Consider the following 21,051-nt stretch of genomic DNA (forward strand, 5'->3'; position numbering starts at 1 on the left):
AGGAATACTTTATACTCTGGACTGTATACTGGCATGTAGCTTCTCCTGTTGGGAATACATTCCTTTTTAAAATAAGCAGGCGCAGACTGCACACACCAGGTTTTGCTTTGCTTTTTCAGACAAGTGTGGAACTTTGAAAATACAAAGATCACAGAGAGTTACATGCACATGCACACACAAAGAAGGGTGAAAAAACCAAATCCACATGCAAATGCTAGCTAAGAATCTCATGTGAAGTGCATGACATGAATTTTAAACAATGGAGCAAGGATTCTCCGATTGTAAGTACAGACTAGGGAACGAGTGGCTGGAGACCAGCACAGTGGAGAGGGACTTGAGGGTCCTGGTTGACGGCAAAATGAATATGAGCCAGCAGTGTGCCCTGGCAGCCAGGAGAGCCAAACGTGTCCTGAGGTGCATCAAGCACAGCGTTGCCAGCCAGTCAAGGGAGGTGATTGTCCCACCCTGCACTGGCGTGGCCTCACCTCGAGTACTGCATGCAATTTTGGGCAAAATTATATTAAAAGGACATCAAGCTATTGGAAAGTGTCCAAAGGAGAGCCAGGAGGATGGTGAAGGGTCTGGAAGGGATGACTTATGAGGAGCGACTGAGATGACTTGGACTATTCAACTTGGAGAAGAGGGGGCTGAGGGGTGACCTCACTGCAGTCTATGGCTTCCTCACAAAGGGAAGAGACGGGGAAGATACCGATCTCTTCAATCCTGTGACCAGTGACAGGACTCAGGGAAATGGCAGGAAGCTGGATCAGGGGAAGTTTAGGTTGGATAACAGGAAAGGGTTATTCACCCAGAGGGTGGTCAAGCACTGGAACAAGCTCCCCAGGAGAGTGGTCACAGCACCAAGCCTGCTTAAGTTCAAGAAGCATTTGGATGATGGTCTCAGGCACATGATGTGATTCTAGGGGTGCCCTACACAGAGACAGGAGTTGGACTTGATGATCCTGATGGGTCCCTTCCAACTCTGCATATTCTATGATTCTATGATTGGTATAGCTTTAAAGGCTTTGATGGATTCATTTATTAATGCTGGACAAGTGGGAAAAAAAAATTTGGATCCCTTGGACTAGAGGAAAATAAAAATGATAAATTATTAAATCAATAAAACACCAGAGACTATGACTCCAAATACTTTTAAAAGACAGCTGTGCAATCCAAAAATATTTCTGATATTAGCAGAAAAGCCCTTAAGTAAACAAACTGTGTAGGTAATAATGAGAGCAGACCCTAGAATGAGGAATTACAAATTATATGGAGTAATCTGGCATGCAAACTGAAAAGGTGGCAGCTTGGATATGCAAATTTGATCACCTACATTGAAAAGTTGTTAAAGGGTAATGAAGTAAAGGGAAAACAATAATGAAGAGTAAGGCCCAAAGTGGGAGGAGCTTCTGGAACTGTACTGCAATGTTGCTGAAATTCATGTTTAACATTGACAATCAGGAAGAGGGTTTTAAATAATATCATAATGAAATCTCCAGGCAATGTGAACTTGCTAAGCATTACAAATTACAATGAGGGCAGAAAAACATTGCTGTAGAGCCAACAGAAATCAGGAGTCTAGGAAGAAATTGAGGTTCTGCTGCGAACAAAATACAAGCTGTAAAGCTGCCCTACTCCTATCAGTGTGGGACAGCCTTCTGGCCCAGCTCCTCCTTCTAGGTCTGCCCATCCCATGGCAGAGGAACACAGCACCCACATTTGGAATCTCGTTCTTAGAGAAGTCGAATCACAAGCTTCCTTTATTTCCAAAGAGTCCTACACCAACTTTGCGTCCATGAACACGTGGAGGTGCAGTGACTCTCTGAACCCTGGCCCCAGGCCAACTGTACTGGCCACATGTGGCCCCCAGGCACCTCTGGTTATGATCTGTGGTAAACACAGACCTCTTGCAGTTCAAAAAATTTCTTTGTACTTCAACTTCTTCCCTGTTCTTTAGGATGGCAATGCTTTCAAGACCCTTGGCCAGAAGCCATTATAGCCACACCAAACTGAATCACTTTTTTTTTCCATTCTCTATTAGGTTCCCACATCTCCCGTTCTTTCTGAATATTCATGTCCTCATCTCTTCTGTCTTAAGTCTCAGGCTTCTGTTCCCAGACTCATCCTGACTACCGTGTGCCACTCTTTCTGCCTCGCTAGATTTCCGGTCCCCACCACTTCCCCATTTTCCTGCATATTCTGTTTCTTGAGTCCCCCTCCATGTAACAGTTGCTCATGTGCCCCCTCCCCCATTCCTCAAGTTTGGCTTTCTATCCACATTTTTATGGTTATGTACACATTTTCATGTGGTCCAAAAGATGGGCTTTTAGCTGCAAAGAGTCCAGTTGGAAGGTATAAACTGGAAAGAGACAAGAAGGAGAAGTTTCATGTTAAGCTTGTAACAGTCCTCAGAAAAGCCTCCTCTCCTCTGTGCAACTCCCACCATTGTGTTTGGCGTGTCACAGGGGAATCAATCTGCAACCCTGTGAAAAATAAACAGAAATAATCACAAAAACAGATGGACATCTCCTAATCCCTAGTAGCTGAAGGCAGGATTTTACTCATGTTTTTAGAAGATTCCTCTTTCTAAAGACCTTCATTAACTTAAATCTAGTTTTGCAGCAGAAGTTGTATCTGTCAGCTGCACTCTCACTTCCGTCTCCCTATCCATTACCATGTAAGCTATAGTTCAAAAAGTCATTTTTTTCCATTCAAATCAAGTTATCTAAACTCTAGAAAGAGACGTTCCCACCAGTGATTTGTTGCTTTCTAATTAAGTAAAGTAATCCTTGAGACACCAGCCCTTAAGAAGAATGATTTCAAAGACAGCTGCTCTGCTAATTAGACAAAATGCCTGGATGATGGCAATTTCCTTACAGTCATCTTACAGAGGGACACACAGCACTATGCATTCTCTGGAAAACCATGCTGGTGCAGAACTAAGACTACCCAGTGTGGGCAACATAAGGGTTTAGTCCATTTTCAGGATATTCTCAATGGTTGAACTTTTTTTTTTTTTTAATAGCAGGAAGCTTCAGCCCATGTTCCAGCAGAACCCTGTACTGCTAAGCAGCATCTCAGTTCTTTTACATGAAAGGATATGCTCAGCACATGCTTTCTTGGGCATACTACGAACTAGAGTGACAGGCAAAAGAACTTCACTTTGCTTTATCTTGAGTATGATAATGGCTCGTGTCAGGCTTGGCTCAATCCACATGTGACTGCTTCACATCCTCAAACTAACCTTATAAACATGTGCCAGATGTCAACAACTCAGAGATTCCCTTAAGCAGTGTCTCTGTATAAGAGCCTCAGCAGGTCTGATGGCAAGAGGCTTGTGAAGCTCCCAGGAACAACAAGACAACACAGAGGACAGAGAGGCTGGGTGGCAAAGTGAGGATGCTAGTGCATGCACTGAATTTCTGTCACATCAAGAGGTAGCCCTAAGCAAACAGATTCTTACTCAAATATTGCTGCACATGCCAATGTCAATACAGGCTAAAGACACAATGAAACCACACACAGGCTGAAGCCTATGCAGAGAGCCTTTACATCTCTCCACAAGGTGATATTACTAAAAAACACTCTGAATTATTTTTCACAATAAAACATAAGCAAACACAGGAAGTAAACTGCAATTTAGCTCTTGAAAGTTGTCTGGTACACCTAAGCATTCTGTGTACACTGGACTTCATCCAAAGCAAACATTCAGCTACTTTTCTTTTAAACACATCTGGAGGTCAATACAAATTGTCCTACCCTTAACATTAGTCCCACACAAACTGGCTAATATGCATCCACAAAACTGTGAGTAAAGTAATTTCTGTGGTTACATGAATGATTTTAATTGACTTTCAAGTCCTACCTCAGATTTCCTGTTCGATCCTGTATAAAAGGGTTAACCCCTTTGTACATCTCCATCTGTCAAGCAGGGTAAATAACACCTGCCTCCTTTCTGGTAGTTTATGAGGCTCTGAGGGCATGTCTCTACCACAGGTGCAGGCACACCCAAGCTGGCTCCATATGAAGAGCGCTAATTGTGTTCCCCATTTTTCTAGGGAGTCAAATTAAAAAGCCCCATATTGAAGTAACCAAGTGTTGAGTGCTCAGAACTGCAACTGAAGCCAAAAGGAACTCTGCTTGAAACAATTAAACATATATATATATATATATATATATAAACTGTATAATACAAAGTACACTGAAAAATCAAGCCAAAGGCATCTCCAACAGGCACCTAGAATGAGTGAACTTCTTTGAATTGAAACTCAGTGCCTAAGGTTGCCTCCTAGAAAATGAAACTAGCTTTATACCTTTTGTGATGCTGTAAAGACATTCCTTCATACTGCAAGGCACTTAAAAGCTAGAATGATATGTATTGTTTTTTAAAAAAGCAAAAGGAAATCCTACCAGCGGTGCACAGCTTAAATGATCTGCAGTAAATAAGGCATGGGCTGGAGCACAAGAACAAAGGATGTTGAGCAGTTGCACACTGATCACCTGTCTCTTGTTCTATACACTTAGTGAGTAGCAGACATGTGGAACAATACTGCAACTACATCAAACAAATCAGGACCTAAAATAATGCTATGTAGATTAATTATTTTATTATTTCAGTGTCTGATTTTGCAAGCATATCATTCCTTCACTACAAAAAAATGCTTCAAAAAAATCTACTTTATCCCAGGATCCACATGTGGAAAACAGAAATTTTACTTCAGCTCTTGCATAGATCAAAAATAACATCTTTGAAATTAATGGAATTAAAGTAACATAAGTCAAGCCTTTTGGCTCCTGAAAAGTACAAGCTACATTTCAGCATTTGGATTCAGTGTACTAAAGCTGGGCAGAAAAATGAGGTGCTACCTATAGACTACTCCCTTTTTTAAGTCTCTCTTAAAGTCTAGTGAAGCTTTATAGAGCATTAATATAGAACATTCTTCTTCATCAGTCAATAAGAATAGCAGAAGTTTTATAACTCCCTACTATGACACTTCCACCTTCACTGCTAATACTCCCCCCTATAATCTCATAGTTTTAAATTTGGGGGCGATTCATACCTTTTACTGTCTCTTCCAGAAATCAGATAACACAAGCTATTTGTTGAGTTATCTGAAAAGATTAAGCAACATCACAACGGTTCTGGGGAAGAAAGCAATCAGTGCAACAGAAGGGATAATCAGGAAGCTGATTAGAATAAAGATACTGCTGTGATATAGCCCATTTGGGATTTCATGTATGAAAAGATAAAAAGATGAAAGAAGAGAAAGAACAAAGAGCAAGGGATAACAGTTCCTTGTAAAGGAAGGAGGAAAAGAAAACAAGCTATATGACCTTATATTATCTAATTCTCCTAGGAAGTATATACTAACTAGTATTTGTGTCAGTGACTTGTACATGGTCGTGTTAGAACATGGTTTGAATAACATAAGGAACTGCACTGTACGTCTGTTTTAAGAAGTGCCAAGTGATTCGCAAAAATAGTTGAGCTCTCATACATGCTATGGCATTTTGCACGATTGCTGACAATGCCACGCACCACATGCTGATGGTTGTTTGCCACCTTCCATCCCAGAGGTGAAAGCATTTAATGCTGTCTTTCATCAGCACCTTCAAGAGCATCTTGGGTTTTGACTCAGTTTTAGTTTCCACCTTGTAGACAAAGAGTTGTCATCCTGGCACTGAGGCATTGTTCTGCACAAGCAAGTTCAGTGAGATGAATGGGGACGGAGAAAGAGCAGAGGCATATTCACTAAAGAGAAAGAAAAACCCAAAAGGTGTCTTAGATTATGTCATATACATCATGCTTCATACACACTTTAACTACGCACTGCAGTGCTGTGACCATCAGTCATTCCTGTTCCTGCAGTTCTATCTGTGGCCGGAGACACTTGTCAGAACAGGACTCCTCTGGATTAGTCACAGTTTAACTTTTCAAGGTAAATATTGTTCTCAGATCTTCAAGCTGGGTGAAAACTATTGGAAGTGACACAGCAAAAGCAAGGCTTGGTCCTGTTGGGACTATCAAATAATGTGTTGCAAGGGACTCGGTGAACAAGCACATGAATACTCTTCCCTTCCTAGCAGAAGCTGGATTTGACTTTATTCTAGCACTTCTGATATTCTCACAGGTAGGGACTGCTACACGGAAAGCTGGGGTGGCTACAGCCTCAGTGGCAGAAACAGCCACCCACACATGGTGTTGAAGAAGGCTACTTGAAGAAGAGATGACAAAGCAACTAGTTCCCATTCACCTAACTCTCAAATCCCAGCACAAAGTCAAGTGGCATTCAAATTAAAGTAGGCTAGCTTTAAAAGCTACACCACAGGGTGAACAGAAGGTAAGCATGGACAGATAGGCTGTGTGTGCTCACTGTGCCATGGAGAATCATACAACCTTCCTGAAATTATTTCAGCCTCCTGAGTGTGGCACACAGTGATTTCAGTATCTCTGGGATCCAAATACTTCCTATTTTAGTGTAGGCAGCAGAAAATTAGTCTCATGTGGTCTCTACTGTGTTGATCAGACTTTTGGTATCAGGGCTTCTTTTACCTCTCTGCATCACGGCAGACTACACATACTGGCTTTGCTGCCTGCCAACCAACTACCTCCAAAGAAGCGGCAGCTTCTGGGGAGCTTTAAACACCGGCATTTCTTGGTAGCAACAACACTGTAGTCTTGGATTTCCCTGATCAACTCTGTTTTCAGGTTGCATTTAAAGTGAATTCTGAGCCTTTCAAATTACTTTTGAGGGGGCTAAGCCAGACCTTGACCTCACAAAACAAAAGGTCAAAGTGACAGTCAAGAAAGTAAACTTCTGCGATTAGATCCCACTTAGGTTGGTTTCTGGAGAGTAGATGAGGAGTGCCAGTGCCTGACAGGAAACACCAGCAAAGAGGGGAAGCGCCACATTTTTGTGAGGGAAATATTATACCTGCGAGCGCTCACCGCACCATATCCTCACATGACTTTCATTAGCATGTGGCCGCAGGACGACGACGGGCTCCGATCCTGTCTCCTGCGGAGGCATCCCCAGAGCTCTCTCCCGGCTGGGACGGGCACCCTCGCCCCGGCGCTCCGTGCTGGCTCCCTCTGCCGCTGTGCCCTCCGAGGGAAGGTGGGCGGGCGCCCCGTCCAGTCCTCCCTCGTCGCCGGGGCGGGGGACCAGGCGAGGTCTGCCCCCAGGGCAGGGGCAGGAGCCGCCTCCGCGCGGGGCGGGGGAAGCGCACGGGCACTGGCTCCTCTCCGCGCGTATCCAGCCCGAGAGGTGGCCCCGGCGCTGCCCGGAGCCGCAGCCCTCTTCCCTTCCTTCCCTCCCTCCCTCCCTCTCTCGTCTCCACCTCTTCTCCAAAACCGCAGGGGCCGCCGCAGCCCCGCTTCACTCGCTCCGGTGCCAGCCGAGGAGCGGGGCGGGCGGTCCTCGCCGCAGGCACGGCCCGGGGCGGGAGCAGCCCCGCCGCCTCCCCGCCGCCCCGCTGCCATGGCCGGTGTCGCGGCCCTGCGCTGACGATGCTGCTGGGCGCCCCGCGGGCGGGCGGCTGGGATCGCAGCCGGGTGGGCGAGAGGCTGCAGGCGGCCCTGGCCGGCCTCCAGGAGCTCCAGGTGCTGCGGGAGAAGCAGCGGGAGCTGGTGCGGGCCGCCCTGGCCATGCCGCAGCGGCCGGCGGCGGGCGGAGGAGAGCAACCCCTGTCCGCCCACAGCAAGGAGCACCGGCTGGAGGCCACTCTCACCGCCCTGAAGGAGCAGCTGGTAAGGGACGGGACGGGGCGTCCCGCTGGCCCCGGGGCCCCTTTTCCGCCTCCGGGCGTCCTGTGGGGGCGCGGTCCTGAGGCGGGGCCGGCGGGGGGAGCGCCGCCGGGCTTGGCCGCGCCGGGCTGCCTGACACCCGGCTCCCGTTCGGGGGCCGCGGGCAGGCAGGGCGCCGTGGCTGCGGTGGTCTCCCGCATCCCGCTCCTCCCGCCTCGCCGGCCGGTCCCCCCGCGGGCAGGTGCGAGTGGCCGGACCCGGGGGGCGGGGGCCGGGGCTGCCTGCGGCCGCCGCGCCTGTCCCGGCCGCAGCCGTGAGAACGGGTCGCTTCTCCTCCTCCGGCGGGGCTCACCTGGGCGCGCGTTCATCGACCCGAAATGCGCAGTTTGTAGAGGGCTCGGTGCTTGGAGGAGCGCCGAGAACTTGTTACCGGCCTTGCTCATTCATCGGAGCCGAGGAGTAGGAGATGATTAACTTCAGTAACACGTTATCACGCTTGTGAGCGCTTAGGTCTTAATTGCGGTAGCCGCTTGAATAGGAGATCAAGAGATACACGGAGCGAAAAATGCATAAATAGAGTAAGCGCTCAAAGGTTTGGTGTGGGCGTGTGTGCGTACACCTGTGTGTGTGCACCCGTGTGTGTGCACCTGTGTGCGCCCACTTGTGTGCGCCCGCGTGCCGGGGGGAGTCAGGCCGCCAGGAAAGGCTTGGTGGGCCAGGAGCACGTTGTTCTTGCCACAGATTGCGTGATCAAAAGAGAAGAATAACTGAATGCCAGGCCTGGTATTTGCAGTGTTACACCAGCCGCTGGCACCAGGGTTTTTTTTTCAGAAATTAAAAAAGAAAAGAAAAGAAAAAAAAAATCGGAATTGCGACTGAAATGAGTTTCATAGGTGAGACAACAATCAAAGGGTAAAGGGCTTTAATCTCTAGTATGGGCAATTACACACTTCAGTAAACTCAGACTTAATTCCCTCCCTGTACTGGTGCAAGGCTTTGCCATCAGTTATCAATCAGGTGTGAAAACAGCATGGCTGTTTGCTCACCATAGGCAGCTTTATCAGGCAGCATCTTGGACTAAAATTGGCTTTAACCTTCAGGGAAACCTAGCCACCACATGTGAAAACACAGCAGCAGGCATATCTTGATTAAAGTGAAAATTGCAGGACAAAGTGGACTGCCAACCACTTGATTACCTGTCATTGGTAATTTTAACAAATGGCTCTACTTTTATTTCTCTCTTTGTGGGTTTTTAACTAAACTAAATAATTGAAGGCACTTACTGCCTGGCTGGGGCCACTGGGTTAACAGAAACATGCAATGACCTCTGACCATAGTGACTGTTCTTTTTTCATGTCAGCTGTTGTACTTTAATAATTTGTTTATATATTTTTTTTAAAAAGTATGAAAATACAGTATTATCTTTTCAGGACTTTATTGGAGCCTTACAAGGCTTTCCAAGGGCCTGGGAGAAACTAGGCATTAAGATGGAAGAAAAAAGTGGCCTTTAATTGCTGCCGTTAGAAATACAGGAGTCAGGAAGATGAGAGTAGCTCGGCACACTGACGGAGAGGGATGCATTTCACCAGTAGGTGCCAGTGCAATTATGGAAAACGTGGCTTCTCAGGGTGCCTGGGAGGGAAATATTCACAAAGCTTGAGAGGGATGACTTAGAAGTACATAAATCCAGGTGCAGGTTCTTAATCAAAAATGCAGTTGTGCAAATGCTTGTATTAGTGATACCAAAGCTCTTCCAATTTGACGTGTGGCTGCTGGAAGCTTTTCAGGCTGGCATGCCTCATACCTTTATTGGGTTGTTCCGTGCAATTTGCAGACATGTATTTGAGTAGAGGTGCAATAGCAAAGAAAACCCAGTTGAAAACAGGCTTTTTACAATCCTGTTAGTAGTCCAGAGATCCTAGGAACTTGGTGACCACAGGCTGAAAACTGTTTCTCAGTGACTCATGAGCAGTGCATTGCACTCAAACCCCTTGAAAATTCTTTTCAGGATGACAGTAAAGTAAGGTAAAACTGAAATCAACAGAAAATGCAAAGCACAGCATTGCTCAGGGAGTGTTACGTCTTCATCCTTGTTGTTCTTGGCCTATGGACAAAAGAGTATTTGATTGCTGCTCTATAAGCTTTCAGATTGAGAAACTCATTAACAATGTAAATGTAGCTTTGCCTTGCTGTGTATCTTGGTCCAAGTTTCAAGTAGGGCTGTAGCCCTGGGCTTTAATGTGGTCATGGTTTAATTCACAAAAAGTTTGGTCCTTGCAACATAAAATGGGGAAGCTGTATCAGCTGGAGCTGGTTCAAGGCATCTCAACAATGGAAACAAGGCAGATAAAAGAGGCAAGCCAGGCTTTGCCTACAATGGTAAGATGAGAAACAAGAGCAGAAGCAGTATAAGGAGTCGAGTGCCACTAGTGGGAATGGGTGGGGCAGAGCCAGATTCTGGATGCCAGTCCAACATCGCAATCACTGCCCCAGCAACAGGTACTGGCGATCAGCAGCATCTGGCTGTTCCAGCAGTCTGCCATAGGCCGCAAGGCTGCAGGCTTTCTTCTGCCTCTAGCAGTCATGTCCTTCTCTGCCCCAGCACAAGTGGCTGGTTTTGGTGGCCAGGGGCTCTTCTGGCAGCAGCAAGTTGCTACAGTGCAGGCAGGATCAGCTCTCTCTAGGAGAAGAGCAGCAGAGCTAAGTGATACCATCTACTGTCAGTGAGCCCAAAAGGTGCTAAACTAGTCTTGTGGCCAAACTGTATCTTGGTGACATTGAGGAAAAAGAAGATATGCAAATTCAGCTAATAGAAATAAATACAATTTTACTGTCAAAGGAGATGGGTATCTTAAGTCTGTAGCATCCAGTATTGTCTAAACTGTTTCCTCAGAGAACATATATATAAAAATTGATCGATTTTGTTTTGCAAGATTTCAGATGGCTTTTGATGTTATAAAAAATGTGAGAAAGGACACAATATACTAAATAGAGAAAAAAAAAAAACTACTCAGTACCCTGTATTTTTGCACAGATTTTTTTTTTTTTTCCCTTCTGATAGTTTAAAATAAAATAAAACATCTTTGAGCCAGAGTTTTCATTTTGTTTTATTTTTTTTTTTTAAACTAACTTAGAAATTTTGTCAACTGAGAGAAAGAAGCACTTCCAGAAGTAATTTACCTCAATCTAGAATAAAGGTCTGGAATAGATGAGATTAATTTTCTTCTGAAACTGGCTGTTTTGCACCATCATTTACAAAACGACACGGGAGTTAATGGATTTTAGATGTGCAAAACTACATTAAGATTAATGCTGTCTTTTGTTCATTCTAAAATACAGTTAAATTTATAATATAATCAGGTGCTAATCTACAACCAATAAATGTCAACCTCCCCTTTAACTAAAGAGATGAATAGTCAAGTATGACCAGTAGTTTCTGGGGCCTTGATTTGGGGTGCCAGTTTGTGTTGACTTAATGGAATCTCCTCTTCAGGGAATGTTCTTCCTTCTGAAAAATGAGTGGTATGATGATATCCCACATTTGACTCCCAAAAACTTAAGGCCATCAATAGTACAAGTCGATTTGGGAAGTCTGGTCCTGCATTGTGTAGCCTACAGAAGTCTTCACAGCTGCATTGCCCAAAGCAAACAGATGCTTTCACCTGCAAGGTTTTGTCTCATGTAAAATGTTGTGAGTTGAGGAAGAGTGTGTTTAGTGTTTATTGTTCTGTGTGCTGCTTAGCGTGGTTATTAGAACAATAACAACCTCACGCAAACACACCAGCAAAGTCATCCTTATCCAAATGGTTTGGGGAATGCTTCTTGTCTTGGGAGTGCAGAAGGAAATAACTGAAAGATCAAAGCTACGAAGTCTGCCGGCAACATGAAAACCAAATGGTGTGAGACACCATAAAAGGGTTAAAAACAATGATGTAAATCATGTGTGCTGGTTAAAATGCTGTGAAAGTGCAGACAGAACCTGGAGGTATAATAAATAATCTTCAAATACCTGAGAGCCTTGTGGCCTCTCTGTCATTAATCAGAAACCACAGACTGAGGGATTGGCTAGCAAGACATTAATCATTAAGCAATTAATTCCAGCCATAAAAACAAAACTTTGTGATTTCCTTAGTAGGTGGGTTTGAAGGAGGTATGGCATGTTTTTGCTTTTTCACCATAAAGGAAATAAGTACTGAGGGAGGAGGTTGTACATTCATCATTCAGATAGGGTAGAAAATCTTTATTTTCCAGTTCTTCCCTTTCTTTTTGTTTACATGAAACAGGAAGAAGGAAAATCACCACCAGTTTTCCTAGGAATCAGTAATGAACCTCTTGAGCTTAAACCTTTCTAAATGTGTGACACTAAAAAAAAAAGGGGCTTTATTTCTTGTGTCTTACATGTTCCTTCAGTTCTCCATAAAAGCATGCTGGAAATACCTTTTTATTCTTCTCAGCAGCATCCACCAGCCATAGCAGTTGTCTTGTGAGACTTAGGATAGCTGTCTTTGTTTCTCTTTTCCTTGAATCCCACTTTCTAATAATTTACAGATTAGTTTAGGTTCTTTACTTTCCTTGCTTCTAGTATATATAGCTGTAGAGAAACCAAAAAATGCCAGTATTAAAAGCTGAACATGAGGAAAGTGGAGCCAAAAATGTGTAAATAGTGATTTTTGTTTTCTGCAGGTCATTTAGTTTTGCATATACTTTAGTTAGAACAAGGAACCCAGATTATATTTTATTTGTATTTGGGGTTGGAAATGCTGCTAGAACTGCTACTTTTACTTTTACATCTGAAAGGTACACGTAAAGAAGAATCTTAGTCATGTTTTTCTCGCCATTACTGAGTGAAAACCTGGCCCCTGAAAGGCTGTGAGCACAACTTTACTACCAGCTTCAAGAGACCACCTTTCTGTAAAGTACTGTTGGAGGGATGGTGAAATGTGATATAATTAGAAGCTGACTAAAAAGTGACTGGGCCTACATAGTTTGCCAAGTGCCATGTGGGAGTTCTGTGACAGCAGCCACCTGTGATTCTTTGACTGGTACCTAATGCCTGGCCATCTGCCTTGCCAAGCTGACCGCATAAATACTGGCCCAGCAACTGCAGGAGCTGTTACCTCAGATCAGTGGTCAGTGACTGCAGTAGACAAGGGACTTGTTGACTTCTGACCCATTATTTGCAAGCTTGAGAAACCACTTAGTTTAAATACAGTCATTTTCACAGCAGTATTTCACTGCCTCCTTCATGTTGCATAAAATGTGTGGAAATATCTAGCCACGAGACATGCAAGTAAAACTTTCAGCAAAATAGATGTCACAATTCGTGCAGTGTGCCCTTTCAACTATAGACATGTCTTTATTGTTGAAGGCTTTTAGAGCAATGTCATCAAAGCCAAGGCTTTTAGAGCAATGAGTGTGCTGCCTTTACTTTGTGTGGCAGTAAGATACCTTTACATACCGTGGTTTCCTTTCATCAGGCAGCATCTTAGAGTTTATGAAGACAATACGTAATGTTTATCTCAACCTTTGCTAGAGATAGCAAATGGCAAAATGCAGTGCATATATTAATGTGTTAGTTAATGCCGTCCTCTTTAGAGATACAGTTCTTGACGTAGGTATAACAAAAAACCCAGAGTATGTTCAGCATGAAAGGTTTTGAGAACATGTTCAGCTGGGCAGAAGACAATCTATACTGAGAAAGAGAATGTTTTGTACTTGTCCATTATGTTTTGGTCTCATTACAGAAAACCAATTGCAACACTCCCTAGCTAAGGAAAAATCTTTGTGAGAGCAGAATCTGTCTGACAGAGATGGCCTGAATTCAAGCATTACTGCTAGGATTCTAACTCTGATTATTCTTCATTTCCCCCTTCTTCCCTCAACTTGTGAATTAGTCTCGTTTGAGGAGACAGGATGTCGGCTTGAAAAGCCACCTGGACCAGCTAGACCAGCGAATAAGTGAGCTGAAGTTGGACGTCAGTAAAACCTCCAGTGAATACTTGGACAGTGACAGCCGGCCCAGCTCAGGTAATGTGCACTTGGTCATTTATTCCCAGGGGTGTAGTGCTAGGAGAACTGAAGGGTGTCAACTGCTAAGCAATGCTCAGCATCGTTTGGTCAGAAACAGTGTCCCATGCCTGAGGTAGTTGTCTTGCACAGAGCACACTTGCAGAGCTGGTGGGAATTTTCTTGCAGAGTTGATGCAGTTGGAGTATGCTTATTCACTCAAACGATATTTTTTTGTTTTTATTTATTTACTTATTTGAAAATGGAAATTTTAGGCACAAATGGGAGGAGCAGGAGGCAGAATATTGAGTGCATTGGCAAAGTGGCTAGGATACTTGCTAGAAGTGAAAGAAACCAATGTCCATGTCAGTGTTCTGCCAAATGAATGTTTGATCTTTTCTAGAAAAATGAAATAGCTGTATTTAAAGACACTGAGAAAAACCGTGGCAACAGTTTGTTGACTGAAGCTCTAATGGATGCAGAAAGATTGAGTTTCAGGTTTCTGATCTGATTCACAGAGCATGCTGTACTGCAGACTTGAATTGCTAGGATGTCTGTTAAAACTCGTTTCTGTTACCTAGTCTGGAACAGTGGGAATAGTTCTTTTTTTAAATTGAATTTTGAAAATCCTGAAGTCTTCAGTGAGACAAGGAAAGAATTTTCTTATTTACAGCATACGGATTTGCAGCCTGATTCTTATAATGGGTATAAAAAGTGCAAGTTTCTGTTGAGTGTTTAAATTCAGGAGTTGTGTGCTTATCCACACACAGAGTTCAAAAGGAAACAGTTTTATTTTCTGTTGGCTTTATATAGAGAGGAATAATAAAAATTCCTATCTTGAATTTATGTATACAGAGCCTTCTTTAATACTTCCATAATCAATTGGCAGTGATCACAAGACCTGGATAAGCAAGATAGCTTCTTTTCTCTGCCCTTAGACATTCCAGCTATCTTAGACTTGGCAGTTCTGATCACAGGCTAGTTTTACTCTACTTTCCCGTCCAAACTGTGCTCGTATGCACCTAGCACAAGTCACAACAGCATAAGCCAGCTCTGTTTTACACCGGTTGCATAATAGTCCCCAAAGATGTTCTCCAGTGAAGAACTGGGTGTGATGGTGCTGCACTTCACCCCAGAGCTAAGCATGCACATGCGTGCCAAGCTGGCTTGGAGCCCAAGTAAATAGGCAGAAGCCCAATAAAGGGTGGTTGAATTAGAGTATGCCTCTGCTAAAGTTACCCAAATAAATGATCGTAAATTTAGGCCTGTGGCACAGAGCAGATGAAGATCTATCTTATTCTCTGCATTTTTCTTCCACAGTGCATGTTTAGTTACTGTAAATAAGAAATATCCTCCTATTTATTTTAACTCTGCAGGCTTCTATGACCTGAGCGACGGTGGTTCTTGCTCACTCTCCAATTCTTGTACCTCTGTGTACAGTGAGTCCATCTCCTCCTCCCACACCAGTCTCTTGCCCGGCTCTCAACACCATAAAGCAAGGCTCAGTGTGTTTGATTACCGACCCAAGTCTGCAGATGAAACTACTGTGCACACCACCAGCTTCCAACAGCAAGAAACCTATGGCAGCGATGGATGTTGGATTACAGCTAGCACAGACATTTCTGGGACTCCTGCCAGGTCCCGACCAAGGCCAGTGTCCACAGGTAAGCTGAAGAACTGGATCTTCATTCAGGAGAAGGGCAGAATCCTGGTTATTACTTTTAGGACCTAATATACGAATATGTAATCGATACATAGCACTCATTTTCAATACACAAAGTGAGAATTAATCAAAACCACGGAGCTACACTGTTTACTCTCCATACTCGGGTACTTTTAAACAATAACAAATACGAGGACACATGCATTTAGAAATGGAAGAATATTTAAGTGCATGAGATAAAACTGTAATGGATATTGAGATACCCTGTTTATTTTACCTTCTTTTGAAATCTTGAGGAATTGCAGTATTTGAAATACCTTATGTGAAGGTGCAGGGAATTATGAAAACTATAAAGTGAATTCAAAATCAGAGGTGATGCATTTTACTGAGAACGATTTTATGGAAATCTAAGGAGAAGGGGACATCTCCAGACCTAGCGCCTGTTTTCTCCATGTGTTGCAAAATGAGTATGATAATGCTTATATATACCCTGCCCTATTTATTCAAATGAATGTGGACTCAAACAATGCTATTTTTCATAATTTATTATTCACAGTTAAGGATAACAGACTCCAAAGTTTACTTGGCTGTCTAGGAACTAGTCATGAGCCTAATAGCAGATCAGCCATGAATTTGCATCATGCCTTTAAGGACAAGTCCATTAATATTCCTAATCTTTTGTTTACCTGTCTGTGAAGTGACATCATATCACTTCTGAATCACCACCCCTGAATGTGTTTAAAAATAGTATAGATACAGTGCTTAGCGGCATGGTTTAGCAGTGGGCTGGTAGAGCTAGGTTAGTAGAGTTAGGTTAAAGGTTGGACTGGATGATCTTACAGATCTTTTCCAACGTGAGTTCTGTGATTTTTGTTTTGAGTCCTTCCATGGCATCAGACCAACCTGCGGTTAGTGCAGTTCATATGGTGACCCAGCCAGATGTGTGACAGTTCCATTATAGAAACAGGGAAGCTATAGGAAACATAATTTCAAATACTGTGTCGCTCTGGAATAATTCTCACAGCTTTTTGACCTGAGCTAGCTCATCTCTGGCTAGCTTGGACCAGAAGCACAGACTGTCTGTTCTGCATCTATCTGTGCAGACACACCTGAAGCAATGGTGGTAAATTATGACATAAAAGCAAAGACTTCTCAAGGCTTTTCAGCAGCTGGGTATGGAGCTGAGTTTAATGATCCATGGCTTCCATGTTCAGATTACAGACTTCTTGTTCCAGCAGAAACTTTCCTGCCTTGCAACATTTTCCTGAGACCCCAGGGGCTTTTTGGATATGGAGACAGACTAGCAGAAAAAGAGAGAGCTGATGTTAAGTAGGGGTGCAGGAGTGAAGCTACACACCTCCTTCAGCTGTCTTTCCTTTTTCCACCACCACATCCCTTCTTCCTGCCTACAACCTCTCTTTTTCTTCTGGGGGAGAAACTTAAGTAGTGGGTTAAGAGTGGGTGTAGTCTTGAAAAAGCAGTTCTCGCATGGTTGACCATACTACAGGAAGTGAGGCAAGAAGTTACTTCAGAAAAGCACTCTATTGGATTACTTGTCTGGATGAAATACTCTTCACACAAGAACACAGCACCCCCTCTCAGCACACAGGAGATGCTCCTGAGAGGAAGGTGAATCAGTCCATTTTAATTTACAGCAACTTTGACAGTGTAATAAATTATAATAAATATATAAAAGACAGATGCCATAAGTGCCATCTTCAGGGACTGAGCCTCCTACCTGCCTGAGTAGTTAGTTACCCTTAGATTTTTTTTCTCTGTCAAGGTAAAGGTCCATTCTTCTACATCTTAAAGTTTCACTTTAAAAAAACACACAGAATGAATAATGGCATTCCTGATTTCCTGACTTAATAAAACCTCTGAATATTTCTTTCTGAAATTAAATACTCTAAGAAGTTACTTACTTGAGACAGGCACCAGACTGGTAATATTGTTTGCAAATTTAATGAGAGATCTAGTAGGAAGTTTCATTGGACTTGGGGCTAAGGAAAAATAGAATCCAGTCACTCTGGCCTCTGGGACACATGAGTCTTAATGGCTCCTCTGTGCATTTAGTGCTACTGTTTGCTAATGCCTTACTAAAGCAAAATGCAAAAGAATAAACTACAGCTTCCAGCATTCAAAAGGAACACTATAACCCAGTGTCTGCTTGAGTCCTTTTAAAGTAGCTTGTTGAGCACTATAAATTTTTCCAAGACATGTTATAAAAGGGTTAGAGGAAAAACGGGAATTCAAATTTAACCACTTAAAAAAATACTATTGACCCTGCATGCTGGAAATTTCAGAAATTTCTGAGTTACAGTCATATATCCAGAGGGGAAGTCTTTATCCTGTCCTAGGGGGAAAGGGTTCAAAACCTTTATCTGTTGTATTGGAAAATTTTACATGACATTCAGCTTCAGGGTTTCTGTTTATTGGATTCAGTTTTTATGTCTGCTAGGAAGTAAAAATAATCCCTTAGTTTTGTTTAGTTGGGTTTCTGTTAGTGACATTCTAGAATATTTTTATATATGCACAGATTTACTTCCATCCAGATAGCACAGTTTAAATTTCCTGCAAAGACTTTTATTATTGACACTAAAAGGCATACTAGTCTCAGTTGTGCTCAAGTGAATAAAACCCTTGAAGTAATTAGGTGATCTTGTAGGGCTGAAACTATTTTCTTCATTCATGCTACTGATTTTAGTAAAAGCTAGCACATCCCTCTGAAATAGCACTTCAAGCAGAAGCCAGTTTCACTGTAATTGTCTGTGATTTAATTAGGTTATTTACTTTCATCCACTGTGTAGGTGACTTGGAAAGACTAATTCCAGCAGACACTAAATTTCAGAAAGAGCCAGATGCCAAATCCATGTTGCCTTTGTTCCATGCCAGAGACATGCACATGCTCAGCGTGGACCCCAAGTTCCAGAACGACTTGGTCTCCAAGAATGGCATTGATGTGTATCCTTACCCAAGCCCCCTTCACGCGGTGGCTTTACAAAGTCCTCTTTTCTCCCTGGTTGGGACATCCCCAGAAGCAGACCTCCAGGCTCCTCCCAGCAAACCCATACCTTGTGGGTCAGGTCCCAGCTTGATTAGGACTAGGCCAACCACTGAGGCCAAGCCAGGGGGTTACATCAATAAATTACTGCAGCTGACGAGATGCAAAGGGAACAATCGGTCTGATGCCAGTGAGTGGGTTTCAACAAAGAGCCAGCCAGCCATAATGCACCAGAGACTCATTATAACCCCCAGCGCCGGTGGAGTGAAAATTAACAGCAGCAGTAGCCAGCTGGAAAAACAAGCAAGTGCGCTGGAAAGTAACAAAGCTGAAGGGAAGCTGCAGAGAGAGGTGCTAGAGGAGGACTGTGCCAAACAGCAGGAGACCATGCGCTGTGTGAATGAAGAAGAGCCATCCCCTCAGCCTGACACGGAGCCATCAGCTGTGAATAGTTGTTACCCTGCCAAGTCAGCAACAAGGGGCTCTCCTTTGGCAGAAGCGTTGGAGAGCAGCGTGGAGTGCAGTTCATCCTGCTCACAGCTGTGCCAGGAGGACTCCAGCCCGGGCACCTGGAACGCTAAAGCTGTTCCACCCAGAAAGCTGCCTCTCAAAAGGTGTGGCAATGCCAAATTGGCTAATGCTGAGGGTCATGAGCGAATAGTACGGAGTGAGTTTGTTCATGCTCAGTTCGTCCCTGCAGAATCCCACCAAGTCCGGGTCAAGTTTGCCAGCTCCAAAACAAAGGCAGTGAAGATAAAGAGGAGGAACAGTGAAAAGGTACTACGGCCTGGGAAGCAAGCCTTTTACATGGAGAAGGTGAGAGGGTCCCATGGGGCTGGCAGGCTGTCTGATGAGTGGAATCAGCCCCAAAGACCACATGGAGCAAAGAGCCTCGTGAGGACCCCTTCGTATTCTGGTGACGTGACTGGCAGGTCATGCTCAGAATCTAGCCTGCTCCCTGTGCAGGTCGGGCTTCCCACTGTGCCATCCAGGCCAGAGCTCTACAGAGCCTCTGCCAATGCACTGTATTCCCTCAAAGCAGCTTGCATAGACACAGCCAACAAGAAGAAGCAACGCAAGTGGCAGTCTGCAGTGGAGATCTCTGCCAAGGCCCAGCTGGCCAACCTCTCCAGTAGCTTTGGCCTGGGAGCGCCAAGGCAGCCATCGAGGAGAGCTGGTGTCCTGCGCACTATCAGTATGAGGGCTCGCTCCAAGAGTCAGCGCCACGGAGCTTATGCCAAAAGTGAGTCAGAACACTCCGAGTACTCTGCAGAGTGCACTTCACTCTTTCACTCCACCATCGCAGAGACCAGCGAAGGGGAGGTCAGCGATTTCACCACTAACCGTTTCGGGGACAGTGAGTCCAGTGAAAGTGACTCAGGTGGCAGCAGTAACAGCAGCAGCCTTGCCCTTGACTATGAGGAGGGGGATGAAAGTGAGCTGATTTGGCCTGAAGGTTCCCTCAGACAATCAGGGGCTGTCCAGGCCTCTTCCAAGCCTCTTCCCCCAGTGCCCAAAATCTGTCGCATCAAAGCTTCAAAGGCACTAAAGAAGAAGATACGGAGATTCCAGCCTGCCTCTCTGAAGGTCATGACCATGGTTTAAGAGAGAGCAAGCTTCTGTTTCTTACAGCAAGACATCCTGCTGGCTCTCTTTTGCAAACCAAGAGAACCCATGTGCAGAGAAAAGGACTTGCTTAAACGAACTGTGAATAACCCCTGAATCAAGACAAGGGATCTTGTTTGTTAATGCCTGGACATAAATATCACTGTATCAAATTTTCTCTTTTGCCATTTACTCTGTAAATATGGATCTGTGTATATTGTGTGATGACTTTTTTTTACTATGCAGAAGGGTCATCATGGTGAAAATGGAAACAACCTCTGCAGTAAGATTTTACACACAGGCTCTTGATGGTTTGTTGGCCATAAGCACCCACAGAATCAGTCCCAGACACAAAGGATTCCCAACTGGGTATTTGGTACGATCCCTCCCTCCTGTGAGGAATTATTTGCAGTCTGAAGTCTGCGTTAACCATCCAGTTGTCACTGTGTTCGTATAGAAAAGCTCTCAGTGTTCTCCATAGTTCTTTCTTTCAGATCAGCCATCCCATACCTTCTCCCAAACATCAGGAGGACAAGAATGTTCTTCCTTAAAGACGTACTATGTTTAATCAAGAAGGCAGACATATTTGTGAATGAGAGCAAGACTTTAGTTTGTTTCTTGTTTTCAAAACTGAGAGTATTTTTATTTCAAACCCCATTTTGTGATGTTCCATGTTGTTGTTCATTTGTTGAATGAGTGAAAGAACATAAGGGCTGGGTGCCACAGTGTGTGAATAGCTGGGACTGAGATTATAGTTTTGCTCCTGAAACTGCAAACTCAATAAATACTATTTAATGTACTTCTGAAAATTGTGCTTGTCTGACTTTGATATCTAAAGAAAAATATTCTGAGCTCTAACATTGTGTCTGGAATGCAGAGGAGTTTTCTTCTGTGAAACAGACTTGTGTTTTTGTGATCGCTGTGCAGAGACTTTCTTTTTTATTTTTCAGAGTGTTGCTTTAGTTCAGAACCAGGGTCCTTCCAGCCTCTACCTCAGAAAACCTGCTTCAACACCTGTTTCTATATGTC

At 44.0% G+C, this 21,051-nt stretch overlaps 1 protein-coding gene across 1 annotated transcript; it reads left to right on the forward strand.

The window, feature by feature from the left end:
• The first annotated feature begins 259 nt into the window (after nt 1–259).
• DACT2 (dishevelled binding antagonist of beta catenin 2) lies at nt 260–20,831 on the forward strand. Its single transcript, XM_051615049.1, has 5 exons — nt 260–490; nt 6,980–7,750; nt 13,642–13,774; nt 15,130–15,417; nt 18,224–20,831. Exons 1-5 carry the CDS (start codon nt 260–262, stop codon nt 20,020–20,022), a joined length of 3,222 nt encoding a protein of 1,073 aa, XP_051471009.1. The 3' UTR covers nt 20,023–20,831.
• Nucleotides 20,832–21,051: the final 220 nt, after the last annotated feature.

The sequence above is a fragment of the Apus apus genome, chromosome 3 (assembly GCF_020740795.1).
Source record: "Apus apus isolate bApuApu2 chromosome 3, bApuApu2.pri.cur, whole genome shotgun sequence".
In the NCBI taxonomy this organism is placed as follows: Eukaryota; Metazoa; Chordata; class Aves; order Apodiformes; family Apodidae; genus Apus; species Apus apus.

Coding starts and splice junctions, on each gene's coding strand:
- DACT2 (XM_051615049.1), top strand. CDS start 260: ATGGAGCAAGGATTCTCCGATTGTAAGTACAGACTAGGGAACGAGTGG. Junction 7,751..13,641: donor CCGCCCTGAAGGAGCAGCTG/GTAAGGGACGGG, acceptor CTTGTGAATTAG/TCTCGTTTGAGGAGACAGGA. Junction 13,775..15,129: donor TGACAGCCGGCCCAGCTCAG/GTAATGTGCACT, acceptor TTAACTCTGCAG/GCTTCTATGACCTGAGCGAC.